Raw genomic sequence first — 24,576 nt, forward strand, 5'->3', positions numbered from 1 at the left:
GTGGCCCTGTAAGATGAGTTGATTTGGACGAGTGGGGCCCTATGAGAGAAGGTAGGGAGGTCAGTGTGAGCGAGAGCCGGCGGGATCGATCATTTAGACACGCTCTTGTGGTGGAAAAGCGACTTCGCTTTCCAGCCAGTGCTTTTTTGCTCCCTTGTCCCGCCAGCCTTCCAGCCAGCCTGTGTGGGTCGCCAGGCGACTGAGGCTTTGCCTGTTTGGCACACTTCCTCTTTGTCGCTGGTTTGCCCTGACCCCACGGCCACTCTGCTCTGCCCCCCGCCCCCAGATCCATGGGTCTTCACCTGGCTGGCCTTGGACCGTCTCTCTTGTGATTCCTAACGAGCTTGGTGCTCTTTGTGTGCCCTTTGGACCTGCCGCTCTCTCTGCCCTTTGCTCGCTGTGCCCTTGATTTTGTTTGCTTATGGGCTTGGGCCCCATCACTGGCCTGGTCCCCACAGCTGCTTCCCGAGCAGCTCCTTGCCAAGTCCCTCTGTCATCATGAGATGCGACAAGAACTGTCTGATTACAGCAGAAAGCCCCGGGGCCTTTTGGGGAGAAGAGGTCAGATCACATGGGGCCTCAACTTCCCAGAAAGGAGGAGTTTGGACTTGATCCCATGAGCACTTGTGGGGTCAGGAAAGAATGCGAATCAGTAGGTGTGCTGGAAAATGGAATGTCCTTGGGTGTTGGCAGAAAGGGCTGAATCGCAGATAATATGAAGGGACCTGAGCAGCTGAGAGAAGAATGAAGTCATGGGCAGAAATAGGGAAGTCACAGGAAGCCGCTTCCTCAGGGCAAGCTGTGTAGTTTTGGCCACTGTGGGACGTACAGAGGGACAGGTGGCAGTGTGGCAGCGGGGCCCAGGTGTGAGCTGAAGGCCAGACATGCGGGTTCCAGATCAGCTGCCAGCCGGGGAGAGGGAGGCAGAGAGCAGAGAGAGACTGGGGGCTGGGGGCTGCAGCAGGTGAGGGCGGAAAGAAGAGCCGGTGAATGAGCCAGAGATGGGCAGTGAGAAAGGTTCAGAGGAGAACCAGGAGCCTTGAGCGTCATAGAGGCCAGAGAAGGAGAAAGTGGCTTCTAGAAAGCACAAAAAGTCAGGGGGCGCCTCGGTGGCTCAGTCGGTTAAGCGTCCAACTTCAGCTCAGGTCATGATCGCACGATTTGTGAATTTGAGCCCCGCGTCGGGCTCTGTGCTGACAGCTCAGAGCCTGGAGCCTGCTTCGGATTCTGTGTCTCCCTCTCTCTCTGCCCCTCCCCCGCTCATGCTCTGTCTCTCTTTCTCTCTCTCTCTCTCAAAAATAAATAAACATTAAAAAAAAGAGAGAGGGAGAAGCCAGCTCGAGACCTGGCTGGGCGGCCCCACCCTGCCGAGCCTCCACTTGTTCACCTGTAAAATGGGGATCATAGTACTTTATAGGCTTGATATGAGGCTACAGACAGACAGCGCGTGACGTGATCTATAGAATGCCTAGCATGTGTAAGTCTTGAGTAAGCACAGCTGCTATTATTGGAGCTATTTTTACATTAATAATAGTATTAGCTAGGGAACTGGCAAAATGACAAAGGGCATAAGGTACGAGTTCATACGAGTATACGAGAACTCAGACTGCGTGGGCAAGAGGGTGCAGGCTATGCCTAGGTAATTGTCGCAAGGGGAGATCCTGGCAGTAGATACCAAATAATATTCAGCCTTGGTAACAATGGAACTTCTAAGAATAAAGCCTTATTGGCTACTCAGAGGAAAATCTGGCAACATCATCAATACTATGATATGATCAATATGAAATTCAGTTGGACACAGTACTAGTCAAGAGACGCTAGTGTCGATCCTCGACCTCTGTGTCTTTTTTTTGGTTTGTTTCTGTTTTATTTATTTTTGAGACAGAGACAGAGGGCGAGCGGGGGAGGGGCAGAGAGGGAGGGAGACGCAGAATCCGAAGCAGGCTCCAGGCTCCAAGCCCAACGCGGGGCTCGAACTCCCAGACCGTGAGGTCATGACCTGAGCCCAAGTTGGACGCTTAACTGACTGAGCCACGTGGCACCCTGAATCTTGGTGTCTTAAAACCACAAACACGTATTTCTCACTCACGCTGCTCCTTGACTTTAGCAGGAGGAGGGCTGTACTGATCATATTGTCACCGGGACCCCAGCTGATGGAGGTGTCGCCTCAACCTGTGCTTCCACAGGCTCCGCCGAGGCGGGAGAGGGGACGCGACAACCCACACGCTGGCTCTTAACGCCTGCTCCCCTGAAGTGACACTTTGTCATTTCCTTTCCTGTTTCATTGGTTACAGCAAGGCTCAAGGCCACGCTAACCTCAGAAGTGCAGACTTACTCCGTGTCCAGCACACAGGGGAGGACGATAGTGACAAAAGTCACCACGTCCTGTCAGCTGAACCTCCTCAGCGTGCACCGTTCCTTTGCTTCTGCCTCCGTCCAGGGTGTCATCGGCCCTTGCTGGCACTGATGCCATTGCCGCATCTCTGTGCTCTGCCCCCAGCTGATTTCTCTCCCAGGCCCCTAAGCTGCCCTGGGAAGCCCACCTCTGATGTGTCACGCCCCTGCTTTAAAGCTGCCTGGAGGATGAGGGCGAGCCTCAGCCTTGCTCCCTTGTCCTTGTGCCCTGTGTTCTAGACGCGTCAGATCACCCTACATTTCTCTCCTGTTAGCGTCTCACACCTGCCATTCCTTCCCCCTGGGACCCCTCCGTGCCTTTACACACCCTCCTTATCTGAGAGTGCACAGACACCCCCTCTTGGAGGAGGCCTTCCTGGACACCCTCCTCCACACTCAGCGTGAGCACTTTTCTTCTGTGTTTTCTTAATTTTTTTTTTCGTGCTTATTTGTTTGGAGAGGGAGAGAGACAGAGCACGAGCAAGGGAGGGGCAGAGAGAGAGAGGAAGAGAGAGTCTCAAGCGGGCTCCGTGCTGTCAATGCAGAGCCTGATGTGGGGCTCAAACCCACGAACCGTGACATCATGACCTGAGCTGAGGTGCCCCTGTGGGTGCTTCTGTCCTCTGTTGTCTCATAGCAGCTGACTCTGCCATCACGGAATTAGGAATTACACTCATCGGCATTAAAGTTTTTTATTGTCTGCATCCCATGATAAATTGTGAGATAAGTTACTATTAGCAACAACAAACGTAACAAGTAATAACAAATACTACCGTTCCTTGGGGGCTCCTATCCTTCAACTGCTAAGTTCAGTAATTTCAGTACGCTTTCTTTAGCCTTCAGGTTAAACCCACCTCTGTGCTCCAATCTTTAAGAAGTAAACGTAACCCAACAGGTGAACTGACTTGCCCAAAGTCGCTGCGTGTCAGAACGGAGATCACACCCTCGTCTCTCTGACCCCGTAGTCTTTGTTCTTTTCCCTACACCATGTGTCTTCACTGCCCACTACAGTGTCTGGCACATAGTAGGTGCTTCATAAATGTTTACGGACTGAATACATGAACACACAGATCGTGAATAAAGGAGTAAAAAAGTTGATTCCACTTTATAAATTTAGCCCAAAGAAATTACTTAAACACAGAGAAAAGCTAGGGCGCCTGTGGGGCTCAATCAGTTGAGCGTCCGACTTCGTCCCAGGTCATGATCTCACAGTTCATGAGTTCGAGCCCCGCGTCGGGCTCTGTGCTGACAGCTCGGAGCCCGGAGCCTGCTTCGGATTCTGTGTCTCCCTCTCTCTCTGCCCCTCCCCTGCTTGTACTCCCTCTCTCTCTCTTTCTCTCTCTCTCTCTCTTTCAAAAATAAATATTTAAAAAGTTTCTAAAAATATTTAAAAAAGAAAAAAGAGTGAGAGTGAGGCACCAGGCCATCGAGTCTGCACCTGGAAGGCCCCAGCCATGACCAGGTTCCCCGAGGAGATGGGAGGCTTCCCCCGGGGAAACTGACCCAAGAGAAGAATCCCAGAGACACTCATATTTGGGGGTCTTCTAGCAGAGAGGCTGGAGTCCGCAGGTTGACAGGTCTGCCCGTGTTGTCAGATGGCTGTATATCCACTCTTCAGCATGTCCTCTGCAGAAGGAGCAGACGACCAGGAGTCGCTGGACAGAGGAGGAAAAGCCTTGAACATGAAAGACAGCTTTAGAGCAAGCAGAAGAAAGGAGGTGGAAGAAACATAGCGACATGAGCCAAAGTAAAGTTAAGAAAACCCATAATGAGCATACTTGGAGAGAGGAGAAGGTATATATCCACGTGGCAAGAGGAGCCTCTAAAATTGGAACATTCCGAGAACAGGAAGTGCTTTTGGAGCACAAAATGAAGACGGTGAATCGAGGCAAAGGTACAATTGAGGATCTCGTCCAGCAAGTAGATTAAGTAGACAAAAGACGGAAAGTGGAAGAGAAATTTGAGCAACAGTCTTAAGAAACCTAAAATCCAAGTAATAGTAGTTCCAGAAAGAGACTAGAGAAAGTGGAGGGGAAGAAGTTACCGGAGAAAGATCCCCTGGCTGTCCCATGAGCGTAGGGCCTGAAACTCCAGATTGAAAGAGCTTCCGAAAATCTAGCCCAGGGAGGGAAAAAGACCCCGTGGAGGCTCTTGGTGGAATTTTGGAACACTGGTAACAAAGCAAGACCTCGGAACTCGCAGAAGGTAAGGAGAGAGATGGTACTCGAGGATCAGGCATCAGAATGACCCAGATGCCGACAGAAGACCAGAAGCTGGACGACAGCGGAGGGAGGCCTTCAAAATCCCGAGGTAAAAATGGTTTCTAACTTAGGATTCTATACCAGCCAAACTCAATCTAGTGTGAGGGCAAAATAAAGGCATTTTCAGACATGGAGAGTTGCTCTCAGAAAAGGTGTTTTTTGGAGCACCTGGGGGCTCAGTCCGTTAAGCCTCCAATTGCAGCTCAGGTCATGATCTCTTGGTCCGTGAGTACGAGCCCCGCATCAGGCTCTGTGTTGACAGCTCAGAGCCTGGAGCCTGCTTCAGATTCTGTGTCTCCCTCTCTCTGACCCTCCCCTGCTTGCCTGCTCTCTCTCTCTCTCTCTCTCTCTCTCTCAAAAATAAACATAAACATTAAAAAAAAAGAAAAGGTGTTTTTCTCTTTTCCAAGTCACTTTTTCTCAAGAAGCTAGTGGAAGCCAGCCTCTCCCAAAGGAAGGAAGCCAAGGAAGAGTGGCCTTGGGGCCTGGGATGCAGGAGGGAGCTGAGGGGTCCTTGCAGGATGGAGGGAGGGCTCCCCGAACGGTGTCTCCAGGAGAAAGTGAAACCAGTGATTGCCTGATGTCTTTGTGCAGAGACCTAGTGTCCCTCAGAATTTGGAAATAGGCTGGCGGTCGATGCGCTAAGCTACTGAGGAAATGACAAAAGTGATAACCTGGGGAAAATGAGGAACTTTACCAAAAGGATATGTGACTGAGTTGTGACTGATTTACATCATCATATGAACACTGAAAATTAACGTAACCAAAGGTGTTGCTGTACCAAGGTTGAAAGAACGAGGGAGGGGCCGGTGCGTGTTTTAGGGGCGGTGTATTAGAGCTGACGGTCTCCACAGCAGGGAATTCGGTAGGCTACCAGGAAACGCGTGCAAAAGCCAGCCCGCCAGGCACGGCATCCAGAAGTACGGAGGCACGTATGGGGTGACAGGGACCCTAAAAGACTTGAAAATAGCGGTCTCTCCGAAGCAGGAATTGGGAGTGGAGAAGGGTGAGGAGCCATCTTGTTGGAATATGGACACGTATGTTGACTGAAATGAAGAAAGTAATCTAGAAAGGAAAAAATGGAATATGGGAAGATATTCCACCAGCACCGCTTATCGTGGTAGACATTGGGCACAGACGTGCCCCACGCTAGAGACAGCAATAGTGTAACGCAGGGGAGAGCACATGGGCGGTCAGGTCAGACACGCCCTGGGGTTCAAAGGCAGGGTCTGCTGCTTACCAGCTCTTGGGACACTTGGTTTTCTGGTCTATAAACAAAGGGGATTTCCCAACAGTAAGAGTTGCTGTAGAGGGTAAATCAGATTACGTAACGCACCCATACAAGGTGCTACGTAAATGTTTACTCCCTAAATTGTAGCTACTAAACAGGATAGAATTTTGTGCAGCCATCTAGAACTTAATATAACTATGGATGGGGGAAAAAGGACAAAATTATATACTTACATATTACTATTTAACGAAGTAAATACTCTAAATTCAAATAAATACAGATATAAAGGAAACAAAAATGAAGTCCTTTTGTAAGGGTTGTGAGGATATGGATGAATTTTAAACTTCTTATTTCTTCTAGCTGTTTCAACTTGATACGAAATAAAATCAGAAGGACTCTGAACATACACTCCATCCTTCATGGTTTTGAAAGCCAGGTGTCGTTCATTGCCAATAATAAGTATAAGCAGTGACACCAGCCGCTCGCTGCCTTTCGCATTTGTCCTTCACGGGTAAAGAGAGAGAGAGACTTTGCTTTAGCAGAACTTTCTAGAATGTGCTTATCTGTATGGTTTTGCGGTGCTCTGTCTTGTGTGGACAAGAATGAAGGGTTGGTGCCTGGGCTGTGGTGCCTCTTCACAAGGGTGGAGTTGCTGACTCTTTGAGGAACTGTTTTCCTGCGTTCTCATGCCCGAAGGAGAGGGCAGCCATTTTGGCAGAGCAACCCCACAGTCGTCAACAGTGGCTTCTTTCAGCTTTTTGGAACTGTGTTCCTCTCCTTGAAAGCTCCAGGGCAGCTGTATCATTTCCTTCCTCTCACTTTCAGCTCAGGGCTCACCTTGCTCAAGAAGCAGCGGCTGTTTCCCAGAAGTTCTCTCCACCAGTAGAGCCTGTGACCTTGCTCTCTCTTTCCTCCAGTGTTGTCCTTGCTGTCCTTAGGCTCCCCCATGTATCCGAGTGCATTTATCACGGTTACACGTTCCCAGTTTCTTGATTTTTTTTTCACGCAAAACCAGCACTTACACACACATGCACGCTCACATATTGCTTTTCCTTTTATTGCACGGAGCCGCATACCGTATACTCTGTGCACCTCGCTCCTCTTCGTGAAATATCACCGAGAGGTGTTGCCACGTGAGTGTAGGAATCGCCTCCATCGCGCGCGTGGTATTCCAGAATGGAGACTCCTCTGTTTCATCCCTCTGCTGATGGAGGTTTCATTTGTTTCTAACCTACTTTCACAATGCCGTAGCACGTCATTTTGCATTGACAGATGCGCACCTGTCCGTGGAGGAAAAACTGGAAATGGAATCGCTGGGTCGGAGGGGAATGTGCATGGAAAACGTTGGCCAGTGCCCTCAGCCCGTCCGCACCAGCCCCAAGGGAGAGTCTCTTCCCCCCATACCTTGCCAACAGAAGGGGGTCTCCTACTTTTTTATACTTGCCCATCTGGTAGGCAAAAAGTATTTTCCTACTGTGATTTTTTTATTTGTATTTTCCCTTATGAAAGAGGCTGTGCGTCTTTTTTACATTTAAGAACAATTTTTCTTTCCCTCTCTATTAACTGCCTATTGGTAGCCACTGCCCATTTTCTGACAGTCGTTGGTCTTTTTCCTGATCACCTCGGAGAGTTCTGTATGTACTGGGGATATTAGCCCTTTGTGATATGCGATGCAAATATTTATTCTCAGTTTGTCATTTGTCTTTTACTTTGCCCATGGTGGTATTTGCCATGCAAAGTTTTAAAAAAAAAAAAAAATGTTTGCAGAGTTAAATCTTTTGATTGTTTCTTTCGGCTTCTGGGATTTCTGTTTTTCTTAGAAAGGTCTTCATTGTACGATATATATATTTTTTAATTCCACACTTTTTTCTAGCACACGTATGATGCCATTTTCTACTTTGAAATAAACTTTCTCTGGAATTTATCCTGGCACGAAGTGTGGCTCCAACTTAAATTTTTGTCAATGGCTTCCCTTTACTCAACACTGTTTATTGAACAAGCCATCTTTACCCCATTTACTGAAATGTCACCTTTTTCTCCAACTAAATTTCTCGGATATATTTAGGTATATTTCCAGTCTGTTCCATTCTGTCGATAATCCTGAATATATATATACCATTAGCAGATTCATAGTTTTTAAATGTTTTTTTTATTATAGGCATTGGGGGTGGTGCTAACTCCCCCTCACTTACACTTCTTTTCATAATTTCCTTGGTAATTATAGCTGGTTCAGTTTTCCGTATGAACTTTAGAATGCTTGTTTGATTTCAAATACGAAAAAAAAACTTTTTTTTTTTTTTTACTGTGACTCTGTTAAACTTATAGGAAACTGAGGGAGATTTAGCATGCTTGTAGTGCTGTGTTTTCCAATGCAAGTTTTTTTGTTCCACTCTCTAAAGCCCTAAAGCGCATTATAAAATTTTCTTCTTAATCTTCTCATGGTCGTGATCTCCCTGGGAACAGGAACACAGTAAAGTTTTGAATGTGGGTTAGCAGTGATGACGTATATAGTTACTGACAGAAGCATATTTTTTATTAAATATTTTAAGAACACATCTTTTTCTTTTTTTTTTTTTTTTTGCTATTTGTATTTTATTTTTTAGTTTTTCTTTTTTTGTGTGTGATTTATTGTCAAGTTAGCTAACGTACAGTGTATACGGTGTGCTCTTGGCTTCCGACGTAGATTCCTGTGATTCATCACTTACCTACAACACCCAGTGCTCATCCCAACAAGTGCCCTCCTCAGTGCCCATCCCCCGTTTTCCCCGCCCCCCCCCATCCCCTACCACCCTCAGTTTATTCTCTGTATTTAAACATCTCTTATGGTTTGCCTCCCTCTCTGTTTGTAACCTTTTGTTTTCTTTCCCTTCCCTCATAGTCTTCTGTTAAGTTTTTCAACTTCCACATGTGAGTGAAAACATACGATGTCTGTCTTTCTCTGACTGACTTATTTCAATTAACATAATACCCTCCAGCTCCATCCACATTGTTGTAAATGGCATGGTTTCATTACTTTTCATTGCCAAGTAGTATCCCATTGTGTATATATACACCACATCTTCTTTATCCATTCATCAGTTGATGGACATTTGGGCTCTTTCCATAATTTGGCTATTGCTGAGAGTGCTGCTATAACCATTGGGGTCCCTGTGTCCCTATGCATCAGCACTCCTGGATCCTTTGGATAAATTCCTAGCAGTGCTATTGCTGGGTCCTAGGGTAGTTCTATTTTTAATTTTTTGAGGAACCTCCACACTGTTTTCCAGAGTGGCTGCACCAGTTTGCATTCCCACCAACAGTGCGCGAGGGTTCCCCTTTCTCCACATCCTCGCCAACATCTGTTGTTTCCTGAGTTGTTAATTTTAGCTACTCTGACCGGTGTGAGGTGGTATCTCATTGTGGTTTTGATTTGTATTTTCCTGATGATGAGTGATGTTGAGCATCTTTTCACTTGTCTGTTAGCCATCTGGATGTCTTCTTTGGAAAAATGTCTATTCTGTCTTCTGCCCGTTTCTTCACTGGGTTATTTGTTTTTTGGGTGTTGAGTTTGGTAAGTTCTTTATAGATTTTAGATTCTAACCATTTATTTGATATGTCATTTGCAAATATCTTCTCCCATTCTGCTGGCTGCCATTTAGTTTTGTTGATTGTTTCCTTTGCTGTGCAGAAGATTTTTATCTTGATGAAGTCCCAATAGTTCATTTTTGCTTTTGTTTCCCTTGCCTCTGGAGACGTGTCAAGTAAGAAGTTGCTGGGGCTGAGGTCAAAGAGGTTGTTGCCTGTTTTCTCTTCTAGGATTTTGATGGTTTCCCGGCTCACATTTGGGTCTTTCATCCATTTTGAATTTACTTTGGTGTTTTAAGAAAGTGGTCCGGGTTCATTCTTCTGCATGTTGCTGTCCATTTCTCCCAGCATCATTTGCCAAAGAGACTGTCTCTTTTAGAATTAGATATTCTTTCCTGCTTTGTCAAAGATTATTTGCCCATACATTTGTGGGTCCAATTCTGGGTTCTCTATTCTATTCCATTGGTCTATGTGTCTGTTTTTGTGCCAATACCATGCTGTCTTGATGATTACAGCTTTGTAGTACAGGCTAAAGTCCAGGATTGTGATGCTTCCCGCTGTGGTTTTCTTTTTCAACATTACTTTGGCTATCTGGGGTCTTTCGTGGTTCCATGCAAATTTAGGATTGTTCTAGCTCTGAGAAGAATGCAGGATTGCATTGAATGTGTAGATGGCTTTGAAGAACCCACCTTTTTTCTAACGTTGTGGCTTGCCATTTTGTGAATTATTTTCTGCACATGAAGGAAAAGCAAGGCATGAGCTTGATGTTGCCATGTCAGCATCTTAATTCTTAGAAGTCGTCTCTTGATTAAGGCATTCCTGGAGAGCATTCCAGGTAGATCATCCAAGACCTTCACATTTAGGTATTCTAGGTCCCCCATGAGGAATAGTAGCAAATCCAATGTGACTTTTCAGCTCCCGTCTCCCCTCTTGCCCAGACCTGGCACAGATTTTGAGGTGGCCTCGGGCTGAGAAGCAGACCAAAGGCAACCCTGGATCGGGCAGAGAGCAGCCGGTTGACATCTGTGTGAGTGACAGGGGAGGGGGGTCAGGGGAGACAGGGACAAAACAGAGGTAGGTGTCCAGTGTGCTGGGCATCAGCACACGCCCTGTCTGGTCATCACCAGCAGGTTTCCCAAATCCCTAATTTAGCAATAGGGAGGGTGAGGCTGGGAGGAGTGGGCTCTGGGCAAAGGGTAGATGAGCCGAGCGAGTCTACAATACAGTCTCCTACCTGGGTAACTAATATGTGACTGGCTCTCGGCAGGACAGGCTCTTTCATGGGTGACACTTGGCAGGTGGAACCCTGCAGCCTCTTCATAAGCTACAAGCCCCCTGAAAGCAGCGTCAAGACCAGGTCCAGAGGCACAGGAAAGAGGGTTGCGCTTTCCTCTGCGTAGGGAGGGGTGTGACCGGTCCGAAAAGCTATTTGCGGAGCAGAAAGATAATGGGATCAGATACGTTTAACGTGTGAATACAATCCTGAGGGTTTCTAACTGGTTTTCTTTGAACTTGAAAATTGAGTTTATTTTTCCTTGAAGCAAAAGAGCGTGGTTTGTTTTTAAGCAGTTTTATCGTGACTCCTTTACCAGTTCTAACATTTGTGTCTTATAGCTCGCACAGGATAGAGGATGGGTCATAATGTGCCACCTCGGCCTGGTGGCCTCTGTCCCATGTTTAGAAACAAGTCACAGCAACAGAATTTGATTTCTCTCGTTTCCTCAGGCCACTTTTGGTCACTTCAGGCAGAAACAGAATATATCTCTGCATTGGAATTTTCCTGTGCATAATCCTGAAATTCAGGAATAGAACATCTAGCAACGACGGCGAAAATGTAATGTGCGACAGCTGTGAAGAAGTATTTGCCCGGTGGGGGAAAACGCTGTGCGCAAAGCAGATTTCTGATGAGCTTATTAATGGGTGTTTGGGAAGCTGAATCTGCCACTTGCCACTCTGAGATGAAAGTCCCGAAGCAAATGATGAAGTCCTTTCCCTGCCAACCCAGTAGCACTGGTGTGATGTCGTGCAGGGTCCGCCCCATGGCTGGAGAAGGCTGACGCCCAGTGGGGTAGGCTCACATCGGCCAGGCCGGATGAGGGGAGAGAGGCCACAGGGGGAACCACAGGGGTCCGTAGGAGGAGGAGCAGGAGTCCTGAGTTCAGGGCCTGTGGAGGGGAAGCTCTGGAAGGTCAGGATCCAGGGTAAATGCCTGTAAATGTTCCCCTGACCTCGAAAGGGCCCTATAGCTTCCCTGCTTCCTCACCACACACACACACACACACACACACACACACACACACACACACACACACGTGTGCTCACGTGCACACCTGCACGTATGCATGTGTGTGCACATGTGCACACACACCCTGGAGCTCAGTTTTCTGACTTCTGGAGCTGCCACAAAACTTTGCCCCCTGCATGCACCCCCTCTCCCCCCCTCCCACTGACGCTCATCCTAATTAATTTAGCCTCCCTCATTAACAGAGGATAAAAATGCTTCCCCAAATCAGACACCTCTTGCCTTTCCACAGCACCTCCAGCCTCTCTCCTGCGTCTCCTTACTTTTGGGGAGACCCTGCCCTCGTCCTAGAAATATTCAAATGTGAATTCAAATGAATCACCCTCCAGATGATTAATCTGCCCAAAAGAACTTCGCTGACATTAAGAAGTCGGCTACAGTTGTGAAACACATGTGAAATCAAAGAAATGGTTTTTTGTTTCATGTATGCGAAGAAAACCAAAGTGGAGTTCTAACAACTTCAGTTCTCAGTTGGGAGAAACATGATTTAATATAACGTGCGGACAGATGATCAGACAGGAAAAAAACAGGCACAAAGACGTTTGTTATTTTAATCTGTGTTTGAGGGAGTTGATGTATCTTGACTGTGCCATAGTAGGAAAAGCTCTGAACTGAAGCCAGACGCTTGTCCTCTCAGCCTGACGTTGCAAAATGAGGCAAGTCAAGGCTCTGTTTTTCTCATCTGTAAAACAGGGGCGATACCGTCACTCAGAGCTGTTGTACGGACTAAATGAGAGACAGTCCAGTCCTTGACACAGAGGTCGGATGCTCAGAACGTCCCTGCTCTCTGAGGACTTCACGCTCCCTGTCTTAACTCAGACCGCTATAACAAAATGCCGTGAAATTGGTGGCTTAGACGACAGGTTATTTATTTTTCACTGTTGTTGGAGGCTGGAAAGTCCAAGATGAGGTGTCAGCAGATCCGGTTCCTGGTGAGAGCCGTCTTCCTGGCTTGTAGATGGCCACCTTCTCTCTGTGGCCTCGGGAGAGCTGTGGTCTCTCCCCCTCTTCTTGTAGGAACACCAGTCTCACCTTGGGGCTCTCCCCTCATGACCTCATCTAAACTCACTCACCTCCCAAAGGCCCCACCTCCACGTACCATCACAGCGGCAGGGGCGGGGGCAGGGGCAGGGCTTCAACACATGAATGTTGAAGGGACACAGACGTTCGGTCCTTAACACTCCCCATCACGCACTGGGTTAAACTGGTACTTCTCAGCCATGTGACTAAGCTTCCCCGTAAGATCACCCCCTTCTGCCTTTCTGACCCCAGTGCCCAGTCCCCTCCATGACAGTAGTTGTCTGTCCTCGTGTGCTTTCACCCCCAGACTGTGAACCCTCCGTGAGCAGATTAGGCTTGCTAATCTCTGAATTTTATTGACTCAATATATAAGAACCAAAAGAAAACAGAGGCCGAGGCAGGCTGTCCGAGAACAGGTCTTTGGTTTGGTCCCAGATGCCAGCTGCTTGCTCCAGGAGGCATCTCTGGTCCCTGTTGTCACTCGCAAATCAGATCTCTTGTTCAGAATAAAGGTCATCTTTCTGCTCACTGGACAAATATTTTTCTTGAAATGGAAATGTTTTTTTTTTTTTACCTGAATGTGTGCTTGGAGCAGAGAGGAGGGCCTTGTGAGATGGGCATTCTCTGGAGATTGAGGAAACGTCCTGAGCCCATGTCTCCTAAACGGCCCCAGCACCTGACTCGCTTTCTGGCTGCTGGTTGGCACAAAGCCAGCCAAGGACACTATCAGCCACTTGAAAGTGAGGTTTGCAGGACATTGTCACTCCTGAAGTGACACTGAAGTGTCCCTTTGGTTTGGGCTTGCGGAAGGAGAGGGAACCGTGAGGGGCAGAGTATAAAATGGCGGACCCATGTCTGTAGAGTGAGCGGCCTGCCCAGGGGACAAGGTCGGGGCCTGTGGACTTGGGAGGCTTCGAGTCAAGGGCTGCGTTCACAAATGCTAACGTGTAAAGTTACAAACTCTTGAGAAGAGGGCCACTCATTTTGTCAGATGACCTTTTAAACCTCGACAGTAAGTTCTAGATGCATAGCCAAGGTGGGGTGGCTGTGGGGGCCCCAGGAAATCCTGCAGATAGATTGCTGTGTTTTGGGAGCTCCTTCTGCCCAGTACCTTTGAGTTTCGGCGGGGTGTGAATTAAAGAGGAATTCCTTGCTGCTTTTTTTTTAATGTTACAATATTTAACTATTACCTGATGCTCTTTCTAGCGGAGTTCTATCACGTGTCTACTGAACATATGCAGATTCAACTGTGTACACCGGGAAAGAGAGAACCACGCACGTGCACACACGCTCGTATGCACACACACACGTGTGCACGCGCACACCCATACACACAGGTGCGTGCACACACGCACTGTCGTGCTCGACTCCATCCGTGCTGGCCACTCGGCACTTCCCCGCTCGGGAAGCAAGTGCAAGGCCCCGCGGGCCCTGTGACTCTGTGCAGGAGGCAGCATCGGCCGTGCTCGTTTGCTTCACGGCACAACCCTAACCTCAAGGCCCCGGTGCTGCCTGCGCTTCGTGCAGCCCCAGCCACCCGCCGGGCCCCGCTCGCTGAGACAGCGTGTTCCTTCCTCAGGCATGTTCGGGGGTATTTGCCTCTAGTGGGAAGTTTCACCCTTTACCTTGAGGACCAGGCCGTGGGTGAGACGTGACCACACCACACTGCCGTGGAGGAAGGGGTCGCTCCCGAATGGTCCACCCTGACGATCGTTGTCTTGAACTTGGCCAGAGCCCTGGAATTTGGTCTGCGTGTTTGTCCTTTCTCCTGTTTGCTGTCAGCTTCTGGCCTGGAGGCCCTTATGTACTGTTTCTCAATAAGCAGATTTATATCAGGAATAAATACCAGGGCTCACCGTGTTGTTGAAAAACCCCTGGTTGGCAGTAGCTTTAGAAATGGGCAACACCTTGGGGCGCCTGGGTGGCTCAACCAGTTGAGCGTCCAACTTTGGCTCGGGTCGTGATCTCACAGTCCATGAGTTTGAGCCCCGCGCCGGGCTCTGTGCTGACAGCTCCGAGCCTGGACCCTGCTTCGGTTTCTGGACCCTCTTTCTCTGCCCCTCCCCTGCTCATGATCTCTCTCTCTCTCTCTCTCTCTCTCTCTCTCTCTCAGAAATAAATATTTAAAAAAAATTTCGTAATGGCCAACACTAGAATATGCATATGTTAATTTGATATATTTTTAAAGCTAGAGGCTGGCTGTTGACTATTTAAGATATGTGAAGTCCCATTTACGTTGGTTCTAGATAAGCCCAATATTTTTTTTTTTGTTTGTTTATTTTTGAGAGAGAAAGAGTGCGTGCATGAGTGGGGGAGAGGCAGAGAGAGGGAGACAGAGAATCCGAATCGGGGCTTGAACTCACAAACCGTGAGATTGTGACCTGAGCCAAGATCAGATGCTTAACTGGCTGAGCCTGTCAGTGGCCTGCCCACCCACCCCTCCACAGACCCTGAGTGGCCCCAGCATTATCGGTCTTCTCCCCTACCTACCTCTGTATTACCTTCCAGCCGGTATCGTCTCCTTTGTTGGTTCCGAGTCTCTTGCCTTTCTTGGCCCAGGAAGGAGGAACATGCCAGAGTAGAGTGTGAGCTAGGTTCTAGCCACCTGCACTGCCATAGGAGGAGTCAGGAGGGGCAGAACCCAGGGACATTTAAAATACAAGCGTTTTCATCCAAGTGATGCTAACATTAAATCATCCTAGAGAATACTTTCTGAAACAAATTCTACTGACCCAGTGTGATTCCATGATGATTTTTTAACGCAAGACAGTTCAATTTTATCTTTATCAGGTTTGTTTTCCATTTAAATTTTACCACGAAGCTTAGAAGCAGTTTCTTGTCCACATGATGTGTCACTGACTATAGCTTCTGCTGTAGCAAGTTTTCTCATGGCTATTATTCCCACCAAGTCCAATTCTCTAGGTTACGTTTTGCAAGTCTAAATGCTTTTATAAAAGCTGGATTCTTTTGTCAATTTTTAGACAGTCCCATAGTATACCGCACGCAGTTTTGACTGTTGCCAACTTTATTCTGCTTCAAGCCTTTCCACCGACAATAGCCATTGTAGGAATGAATGAGACTGATTGTACGTGTTTATTTCTCAACTAATTCATTTTAAAAATTGAGATAAATATTAAACGTAGAAATGGAAGTAGAGACAGAGTGGAAAGGAATGGCCTGCCGTCAAAAGAGTAGGTTTAATATCACTAAGATGCTGTAACAATGAAAAAAAAAAAGACAGTAAAAAACAAGTGTTGGTGACAATGTGGAAAGATTGGAACTATCATGTGTTTCTGGTAGGAGCGTAAAATTGTGCAGCTACTATGGAAACTAGTTTGGAGGTTCCACAAAAAGTTAAGCATAGAATTACCATATGACCCGGAAATTCTGATCCTAGATATATACCCAAAAGAACTGAAAACAGGTATTCAAACAAATACTTGTATGCAGATGTCCACAGCAGCCCTGTTCACAGTTTCCACCTTTCACCAAAAGGTGGAAACGACCCAATGTCCATCAACCAATACATGGATAAAGAAAATGTGGTAGGTATGTGCGTATAATGAAATCTTATTCAGCCATAGAGAGGAATGAAGTGCTGATACATGCTACAACATGGATGAACCTTGAAAACTTTATGCTAAGTGAAAAATCACAAGACAAGAAGTCACATATTCAATGATTCCATTTCTAGAAAACATCCCAAATACAGAATTCCATAGAAACTGGAAGCAGATTAGTGGTTTCCGGGGGTAGAGGGAGGGGAGAATGGGGAGTGACTGCTTAACACACACGAAGTTTCCTTTTGGAGCAAAGAAACGTTCATCACCACATAGAGGTGATAAGTATACAATATTGTGAATGTACTAAATGTAATCGAATTGTACACTTTAAAGTGGTTCGTTTCAGGGGCGCCTGGGTAACTTGGTTAAGCGTCTGACTCTTGATTTCAGCTCAGGTTATGATTTCACAGTCATGGGATTGAGGCCTGTGGCAGGGCTGCTTTATATTCTCTCTCTCTCTCTCTCTCTCTCTCTCTCTCTCTCTCTCTCTCCCCCCCCCCCCCTCCCCCCCCTTCCTCCCTCCCTTCCTCTCCCTTTCTCTCCCTTCCTCCCTTCCTCTCTCTCCCTCCCTCCCTTCTTCTCTCCCTTCCTCCCTTCCTCTCTCTCCCTCTGCCTCTCTTCTGCTTGTGCGCATGCGCTCTCTCTAAAATAAAAATTTTTTAAGGTTAATTTCATGTTATGTGAATGTTACCTTCAAAAAAAAAACAGTGGGGCAATGTGGTGAGTTGCAAAAAGTGTGCTCCTTTAAGACCGGTAAAGATTGACCAGGAGTCATAAAAACTCTCCTTGTCTAGATTTCTCCTTTAAAGAAAACAGCACACACTCATACGTGATAAACTTTGCTTTCAGAAAGATGGGTGTGTGATAAAAAATACCACTCGAGCCAAGTAGGTTGCCTGTTTGTGATCCACACTGTGTTATAGGTGAGGCAGAGGCTTCAAAGTAAATACATTTGAGAATTATGGGAAATGCTGAGTTGGGACCAAGGTTGGGAACAAAGACAGAAAGAAGAGACTTTGGAAGAACTAGCTGGGAACGTGATGGTTTGAAGAGGGTCGTGGGGTATCGAGGGCACTAACGAAGCCACTTGTAGCAAAGACAAGTCGAGCCCAAAACCTTGTTGGGAGCATTTGTCCCTTTCTGGCTGCCCAGCACCATTCTTCCTCTCCAAGGGCATTTTGGGCAAGTCCTTCTCTCCCATTATATGCAGGTAATAAATCAAGATGCACTGCTTCGCCCTCCAGAATTCCCTTCTTCTGGACACCCCACTCGTGGGGCATTGGCTCTTGGGGTGCTGCTGTATAAAGAGCACATACGTCGAGTAGCCCCAGTTTCTTTCCTGGAAGCTGGTCCTCCAGCCTCTTGTCCATTTGGTGAGCACCCCAGCATGGTCCCTTCTTTTTTTTTTTATTTAAAAAAAATTTTTTTTTTAACGTTTATTTATTTTTGAGACAGAGAGAGACAGAGCATGAACGGGGGAGGGTCAGAGAGAGAGGGAGACACAGAATCGGAAACAGGCTCCAGGCTCTGAGCTGTCAGCACAGAGCCCGACGCGGGGCTCGAACTCACGGACCGCGAGATCGTGACCTGAGCCGAAGTTGGCCGCTTAACCGACTGAGCCACCCAGGCGCCCCGCATAGTCCCTTCTTAAGTTAGTCGGAGTTGGATTGCGTCATTTTAACCAAAACATCTTGTCTGAAACAAAAGTAAAATTAGAACCAAGGAGTAACTGCTAATGAGCATCTAGGTCACCGGACGGTACCTGCCGGAAGTAGGGGCCCAGGGCCCAGTCTCAGATGTCATATGTATGCCAGGCCTCTGCCAGTTTGCTAGAGAGCTGCTGGGGAGAATCAGAGGGCCTGACAGCTAAGTCTGGGTTCAGTTGCTATAAAGTAGTTTGATGTACAACCAAGGAACCCACGTCCCCATGGAAAGAATCGATTGGTCACCCGCAGATTGAGGGCAAGGATCAGCATTAGTCAACTTTTTTCCGGCTCTTTTGTAAACAGCCCGGCAACCATCTGTCCTTGCTGATGTGAACTCCGTCCGTCCGAAGGCAGCGTGTGTTTGTCTGGAGGGATGTGGGTGGGAGGGAGATCTAGATTCTCCCTTACGGCCTTGCCCATTGGGCACTAGCCAGGTGTTGCTTATAAATTGATGCAGAAGATAAGGACATCCTGGCCTCTATATTTCGTTGTGGTCTAGCTTCTTTCTTAGTAACAAGCGTTTATTAACCACTGGCCACAGCACTTTGGACAAACCACACCGTATGTGTTAGTACTGAGATGCAGCTTTCAGGGAGTTAGGAGTGAAACATGCCCAGATGCTAACTCTAAGAATAGCTTTTTTAAAAATGTAGAAATTAAAAAAAAAAAAAAAGAGTAGAAATGTATGCAAATTCGTGTAGTAAAAACTGAGCAGTGGAACGTGAAGCAAGCTATGAAGTTTTACTGTAGGACATAAATCCTTGAATAATATACGGATACTGCACGTTTTTTAATGGGACCAGTAAAAACTGTAAACGTGCCAATTTTACCCAAGGTAATATAGGAGTTTGGTGTGTTTCCAATTAGAAATTCCAAGTTTGTCATGAAACAGGCTAATCCTGTAATTCATCTGGAAAATAAAATGGCAAAAATCTGCCAAGAGAATTTTAAAAAAGACAAGTGAAGGGGGGGCCTGCACTGTTACTGCTCAAAATAGTCCATAAAGCTATATTCATTAAGGCAGAGTCATATTGGCATAAGAATAGACAAATAGATAGGGGCGCCTGGGTGGCTCAGTCGGTTGAGCGTCCGACTTCAGCTCAGATCATGATCTCACACTCCGTGAGTTCGAGCCCTGCATCGGGCTCTGTGCTGGCAGCTCAGAGCCTGGAGCCTGCTTTGGATTCTGTCTCCCTCTCTCTGCCCCTCCCCTGCTCATGCTGTGTCTCTTTCTGTCTCTCAGAAATAAACATTAAAAAAAATTTTTTTAACTGTAGGCATAATAAAAGGAAATATTGGGAAATGTATTTAAAATTGGGTGCTAGAATAGCTCTTTTTAAAACAAAATGCAAAACACAAAGGTTTTAACAGAAAAACCTAACAAATCGGGGCACCTGGCTATCTCAGTCGGAGGAACATGTGACTTGATTTCAGGGATGTGGGTTTGAGCCCCACGTAAGGTGTAGAGATTACTTTAAAGACAAAAATCAGGGGCGCCCGGGTGGTTCAGTCGGTTGAGCGTCCGACTTCAGCTCAGGTCATGATCTCCCAGTTGACAAGTTGGAGCCCCGCGTCGGGCTCTGTGCTGACAGCTCGGAGCCTGGAGTCTGCTTGGGATTCTGTGTCTCTTTCTCCCTCTGCCCCTCCCCCGCTCATGCTGTGTCTCTCTCTGTCTCAAAAATAAATAAACATTAAAAAAAATTTTTTTTACACAAAAATCTTAGGCCCATCGGAGGGGCTTAGTCAGTTAAGCACTGACTCATGACCTCAGGGTTGTGAGTTCAATCCCTATGTTGAACTTCAGGCTGGGTGTGGAGCCTACGTTAAAAAAAAAAAAAAAAGAAAGAAACCTAACAAATTTAACCACAAAATATGAAAGTTATGTAAGATAAGTGATAAAATTGAAATATACTATAAATTGGGAGAAAGCGTTTGCAACATAAAATAGACAATGACGTGCAGGGGTGACAAGAACAGTACCTATGAATGGATTGGAAAAAGATAAAAATGTAACAGAAAAATGGACAAAGGGTACAATTTACGTAAGAGAGATGTGAATGACTAATAAACATATGGATCAGGAAAATGCAAATTCAGATAAGAAACTTGTTTTCCATAGATTGGATCAGCCTTAAGAAACACAAGTTGAAGTTAAATACCCATTTTTTGGCCCATCAGGGTGGCCCAAATGTCAAAGATTGACAAAGCTAGTTATTGATGAGGGTGAGGGAGAGAGGCACTTGCGTGCATAACGGTTGGAAATGAGAAATTGGTCCATCTGTTTTGGAAGCCGGTACGGTGCTGCTCTGAGTTTTAAACGCACGCAGCACTCGGGTCTGTGTCACATCTTCTAGACGCCCTCCGTGTTGCCTCTACTCACTGGGTATTCGAGCCCTGGCTCCTTTACAACATGGCGCCAGGCTTCCAAGGTGAAAGCAGAAACTGCCAGGCTTCTCTTTGAAGGGCCAGCCCCAGCCCTGCACAGCAGCCGTTCTACCACGTTCTACCAGCCTAAACTAGTCCTAGGCCAGCCCAGACTCCTAGAGGGGGCGCCCCGATGGGGAGAGTGGCTCAAGGACCTGGGGATAGGTGGGGTCACTGGCAGCTATATTCTCAGATTCACTATCACAAAGGTAGTTAGAATAAAGCAGCTTCCTCCTTGTACACTTCAGCAGTGTCTCTTAAGTGCTTGCTTATGTGTTTATGTGACTTTCAAAATAGTCTTGTTTTGGTCCACATTTCCTGCTTGACCGAAACCACGTAACTAGTTATACCCATTCCAGTTTCTTGTTTTTTTGTGGGTTTTTTTTTTTTTTCGTTTTTTCATGTGATCTGTGGATGACTTCTATAAACAGAGGAAAACACACAGCAAAACTGGGCTGTCTAAACGTCCGATTTCGTAAACTCCGGTGTTGTGTTATTGTGAAGTTAATTAAAAACAGTGTTTTATCAGTAGATGCTATGGTGGTAGAATTAAAGATTGTGAAACGTCTACTGTGCACAACTGACCTTACGCTGAAGTGAGAAAGTCCCGGGTGATCCCGAGGTGGTCACTTATTCTCACGCACACGCGTGCACATACGCACATATACGCACATGCACACCTTCACGATTTTCTCCCAGCCTGGTCTGAGAATGCTGCCAGATGGCCTGGGAAGGGGACAGTCACCAAGCACCACCCATGCTGCAGTCCAACTGCCATAATTATGGTGCATATCATTTTTTTAAGTACATCTGTTTCTTCTCAGATTCACTAAGTGGGTCTGTACTCTATTCATTCAGCAGCCCTTCCAAATGCTTAGGGTATGAAGCACCCTGGGGATGGGCACAACGATTTCTAAGCCTGGCTCCCGCAGGTGGTGGGGAGGAATGTGCCAGTAAAGAGCCCTGATATCAGTCGAGCCTCCTGGACGCCAGGACAGAGCTCTGCTCAGGGTGCTTCGCCAGGAGGCACAGAGAAGGGCAGCTCCCCCAGCGACCTGATTGGAAGTGAGTCTTGAAAAACAAATAGTAGAGGCGCCTGGGTGGCTCAGTGGGTTAAGCGTCCGACTTCAGCTCAGGTCATGATCTCATGGTTCATGAGTTCGAGCCCCATGTCGGGCTCTGTGCTGACAGCTCAGAACCTGGAGCCTGCTTTGGATGCTGTGTCTTCCTCTCTCTCTGCCCCTCCCCTGCTCATGCTCTGTCTCTCTGTCTCAAATAAAAACATTAAAAGAAAATTAAACAAGAAAAGAAAAACAAATTGTAGCTGGTGAGGAAAGCAACGGGTGTGCAAGGAGAAAAGGAGCGTATTCCAGGCAGAAGAAACAGCTTGGCATTTGGGATGAAAATAGCTCAGCACAAGCTCTGCCTCTTTGGAGTGGAGCCGGGCCCGTGGCTCGGGTTTATCGGAACTTACACTGAAAGGCGTAAGCAGGCAGGCACGGCAGGCCTCCTAGGCCAAGTTAGGACCCACGCGGTAGATGGGGCTGGCCAGGTTTACATATTTTGTTTTCCCTCCTCCGCTGGCAGGTGGATGCTGGAGTAAGTGGGGACGAGAGGAGAGGCTGGAGGCCACCTCAGAGAGGTAACGTGACCCTGAATCAGGAGCACAGCATCAGGATGACCGCCCGTGTCGTCATGATGTGGGCCATCTGTGAACAGCCAAGAGAAAATTGTATCTTATTCTTTTTTGTCATGTGCTGGGATTATACTATATTCTAAACCAGATCAGAAGATAGGTATGTGAAATGTAACCCATTCTTCTGACCTGTTAACCTCGCACAATTCTATTTTAAATTTGTGTTATAAACTAAGTTTTCTTTGAACTTTCCTCTGGGAGCGACCGGGAATTTGGTTTCTTGGATCACTCCTCTCCCCCCCATGTATAACTTATTGTTCAAGTTGGTCGTCTTGAAACCCTTTATAAATTGCAGATCTAAATCTCGTGTCATGCTGAGTTGTCCAGTTGACGTTATTTTTATAAGCTTGCTTTTCGTTGCTGTCATAATCCACTCATCTCTTATAAATGCTTCTGTCTGCTTTCCAAATGCCATAGCCTCTGCACTAAGATTTGCACCTGTGGTGTCATGCTGGCAAATGGCTTCATGTCCTTAGGTCTTAAAATACTCTTTCCTCCCCACCCTCCCAGAGGAAGTACGTGTGGGAACTGGCTTGCGTAGGGTGATAGCGTCACTTCTCTTAAATTTCTGACTTAACGAATTCAAAACAGAAAAAGCAAATCTGGTTTCATTTAAGGAGGGCTTTTAGGATCACCTGGTGTGATAGAGAAGCTAGGCATGAATTGGGAAATAGTTTAAGGCAAACCCTTAGTAAAATGCTCACCACTGTGAGATCATACAGAGATGAAGGATGGACGTTATTACCGTGTTTTATGTTCTGTGATTCTATATAGAACACAAATCCTGGCCAAGCACCATGCCTGGGCTCAAAGGCGTGAAGGAGAAACCAGTGGCAGCTTCGGTAAAGGGAACCATCCTTACGCTGTGTTTGTGAATCATTTCTTAGTTGTAACCAGGAGCACCTTGCTTTCCTGGTAATTAACTAGTGTGTGGTTTTTGCATTTACTCCCAGAGACCAGAGTCACTGCGTGTTTTCACGAAGGACAGTTGTTAGGGTGGCGTCATGACATAGGCTGATAAGCCTTCATCCTTCATTTAACCCGATACTTACACTGCTCTGCCCTTCCAGCACATTCTCCAGGGCACACAGTGCCCCCGACAACGCGCGCACGAGACACCTATAGGCTCTTAGGAAAGCTTGCAGCCCTTCCCAGTGTAACAGAGAGCAGCAGTTTGGCCGGTGGGGTGACCACCGTAGCTGTGGCCTGTCTTATTAGGGGAAGGCAAAGAAGTGAACATTAGTGAGTGTAGGCAGTGTGCATTCGTGTGCAGTAGTCCCTGGGCCCGTTTGAGAATGAGGCTAACCCTGTCAATTAGCATGTGTTCAAAACGTATTACTTATTTTCTTTTTAACGTGCATTAGAGAAATAACCCATATTGAATTCCTTAACACTGTAAATTTGAAATCCTGTCTACGTAAGCATGTCCTGGTGATTCCTAGAGCTAATCTGATGCAGGATGTATTAATAAATGGGCAAAAGAGGTAAATCGTGGCAAGGATATAAGGTAAAGAAAGTCTTGGAGGGGGGGTGCCTGGGTGCCTCGGTTGAGCGTCTGACTTCAGCTCAGGTCATGATCTCACAGTCCATAAGTCTGTGCCGACAGCTCAGAGCCTGGAGCCTGCTTCGGATTTTGTGTCTCCCTCTCTCTCTGCTCCTCTGTTCGCACTCTGTCTCTCTCTCTAAAAATAAAAACATTTTTACAAAATTTTAAAAGAAAGAAAAAAGAAAATCTTGGGGCACCTGGGTGGCTCAGTCAGTTAAGCAGCCGACTTTGGCACAGGTCATGATCTCACGGTTCGTGGGTTCGAGCCCCACGTTGGGCTCTGTGCTGACAGCTCGGAGCCTGCAGTCTGCTTCAGATTCTGTGTCTCCCTCTCTCTCTGTTGCTCTCCCGCTCATGCTCTGTCTCTCTCCGTCTCAAAAATAAATAAAACATTAAAAAAAAAACTTTTAAAGAAGGTCTCATGTATCCTTAGTATAGAGAATTTGTCTGGAAAAAAACTTAAATAGGTTGAAAGACCTGCTCAAAAATTTCTCCACGCATTGTTCAAGGAATGTGGGGATAATTGACCTCTCCTCTCCTTCTTTCTTAGATACATCCCACCGTTGATCTGGGGGAAAAGTGGACACATCCAAACAGCCTTGTATGGGAAGATGGGAAGGGTGAGGTCGCCACACCCGTACGGGCACCGGAAGTTCATCACCATGTCCGACGGAGCCACTTCGACCTTCGACCTCTTTGAGCCCTTGGCTGAGCACTGTGTTGGAGGTGAGCTAGCGTGGGTCTGTGATTGGGCCATCACACCGGCCAGTGAGGGAGCGCGGTGGAGATCCTCATGCCAGCAAGTCACCGTCACACCTGGGGGCTGCTAGGAAGTCCCCTGAGGTCCATCACTTCGGAGCGGCCGCAGG

General features: G+C 47.0%; 1 protein-coding gene across 5 annotated transcripts in view; it reads left to right on the forward strand.

Annotated features, from left to right (window-relative positions):
- ABHD2 (abhydrolase domain containing 2, acylglycerol lipase) overlaps nucleotides 1–24,576 on the forward strand; it is a 112,707-nt gene that overhangs the window by 38,625 nt on the left and 49,506 nt on the right. For 3 of the 5 annotated variants that reach the window (XM_049614269.1, XM_049614271.1, XM_049614268.1), the window contains exon 4: nucleotides 24,258–24,433. In XM_049614269.1, the coding sequence (XP_049470226.1) occupies nucleotides 24,258–24,433 (176 nt within the window). Of the gene's footprint in view, nucleotides 1–3,788; nucleotides 4,705–11,845; nucleotides 12,616–24,257; nucleotides 24,434–24,576 lie in introns of those variants that run through there. The other 2 variants (XM_049614273.1, XM_049614270.1) reach the window with 2 other exon arrangements.

The sequence above is a fragment of the Panthera uncia genome (genome assembly GCF_023721935.1).
Source record: "Panthera uncia isolate 11264 chromosome B3 unlocalized genomic scaffold, Puncia_PCG_1.0 HiC_scaffold_2, whole genome shotgun sequence".
In the NCBI taxonomy this organism is placed as follows: Eukaryota; Metazoa; Chordata; class Mammalia; order Carnivora; family Felidae; genus Panthera; species Panthera uncia.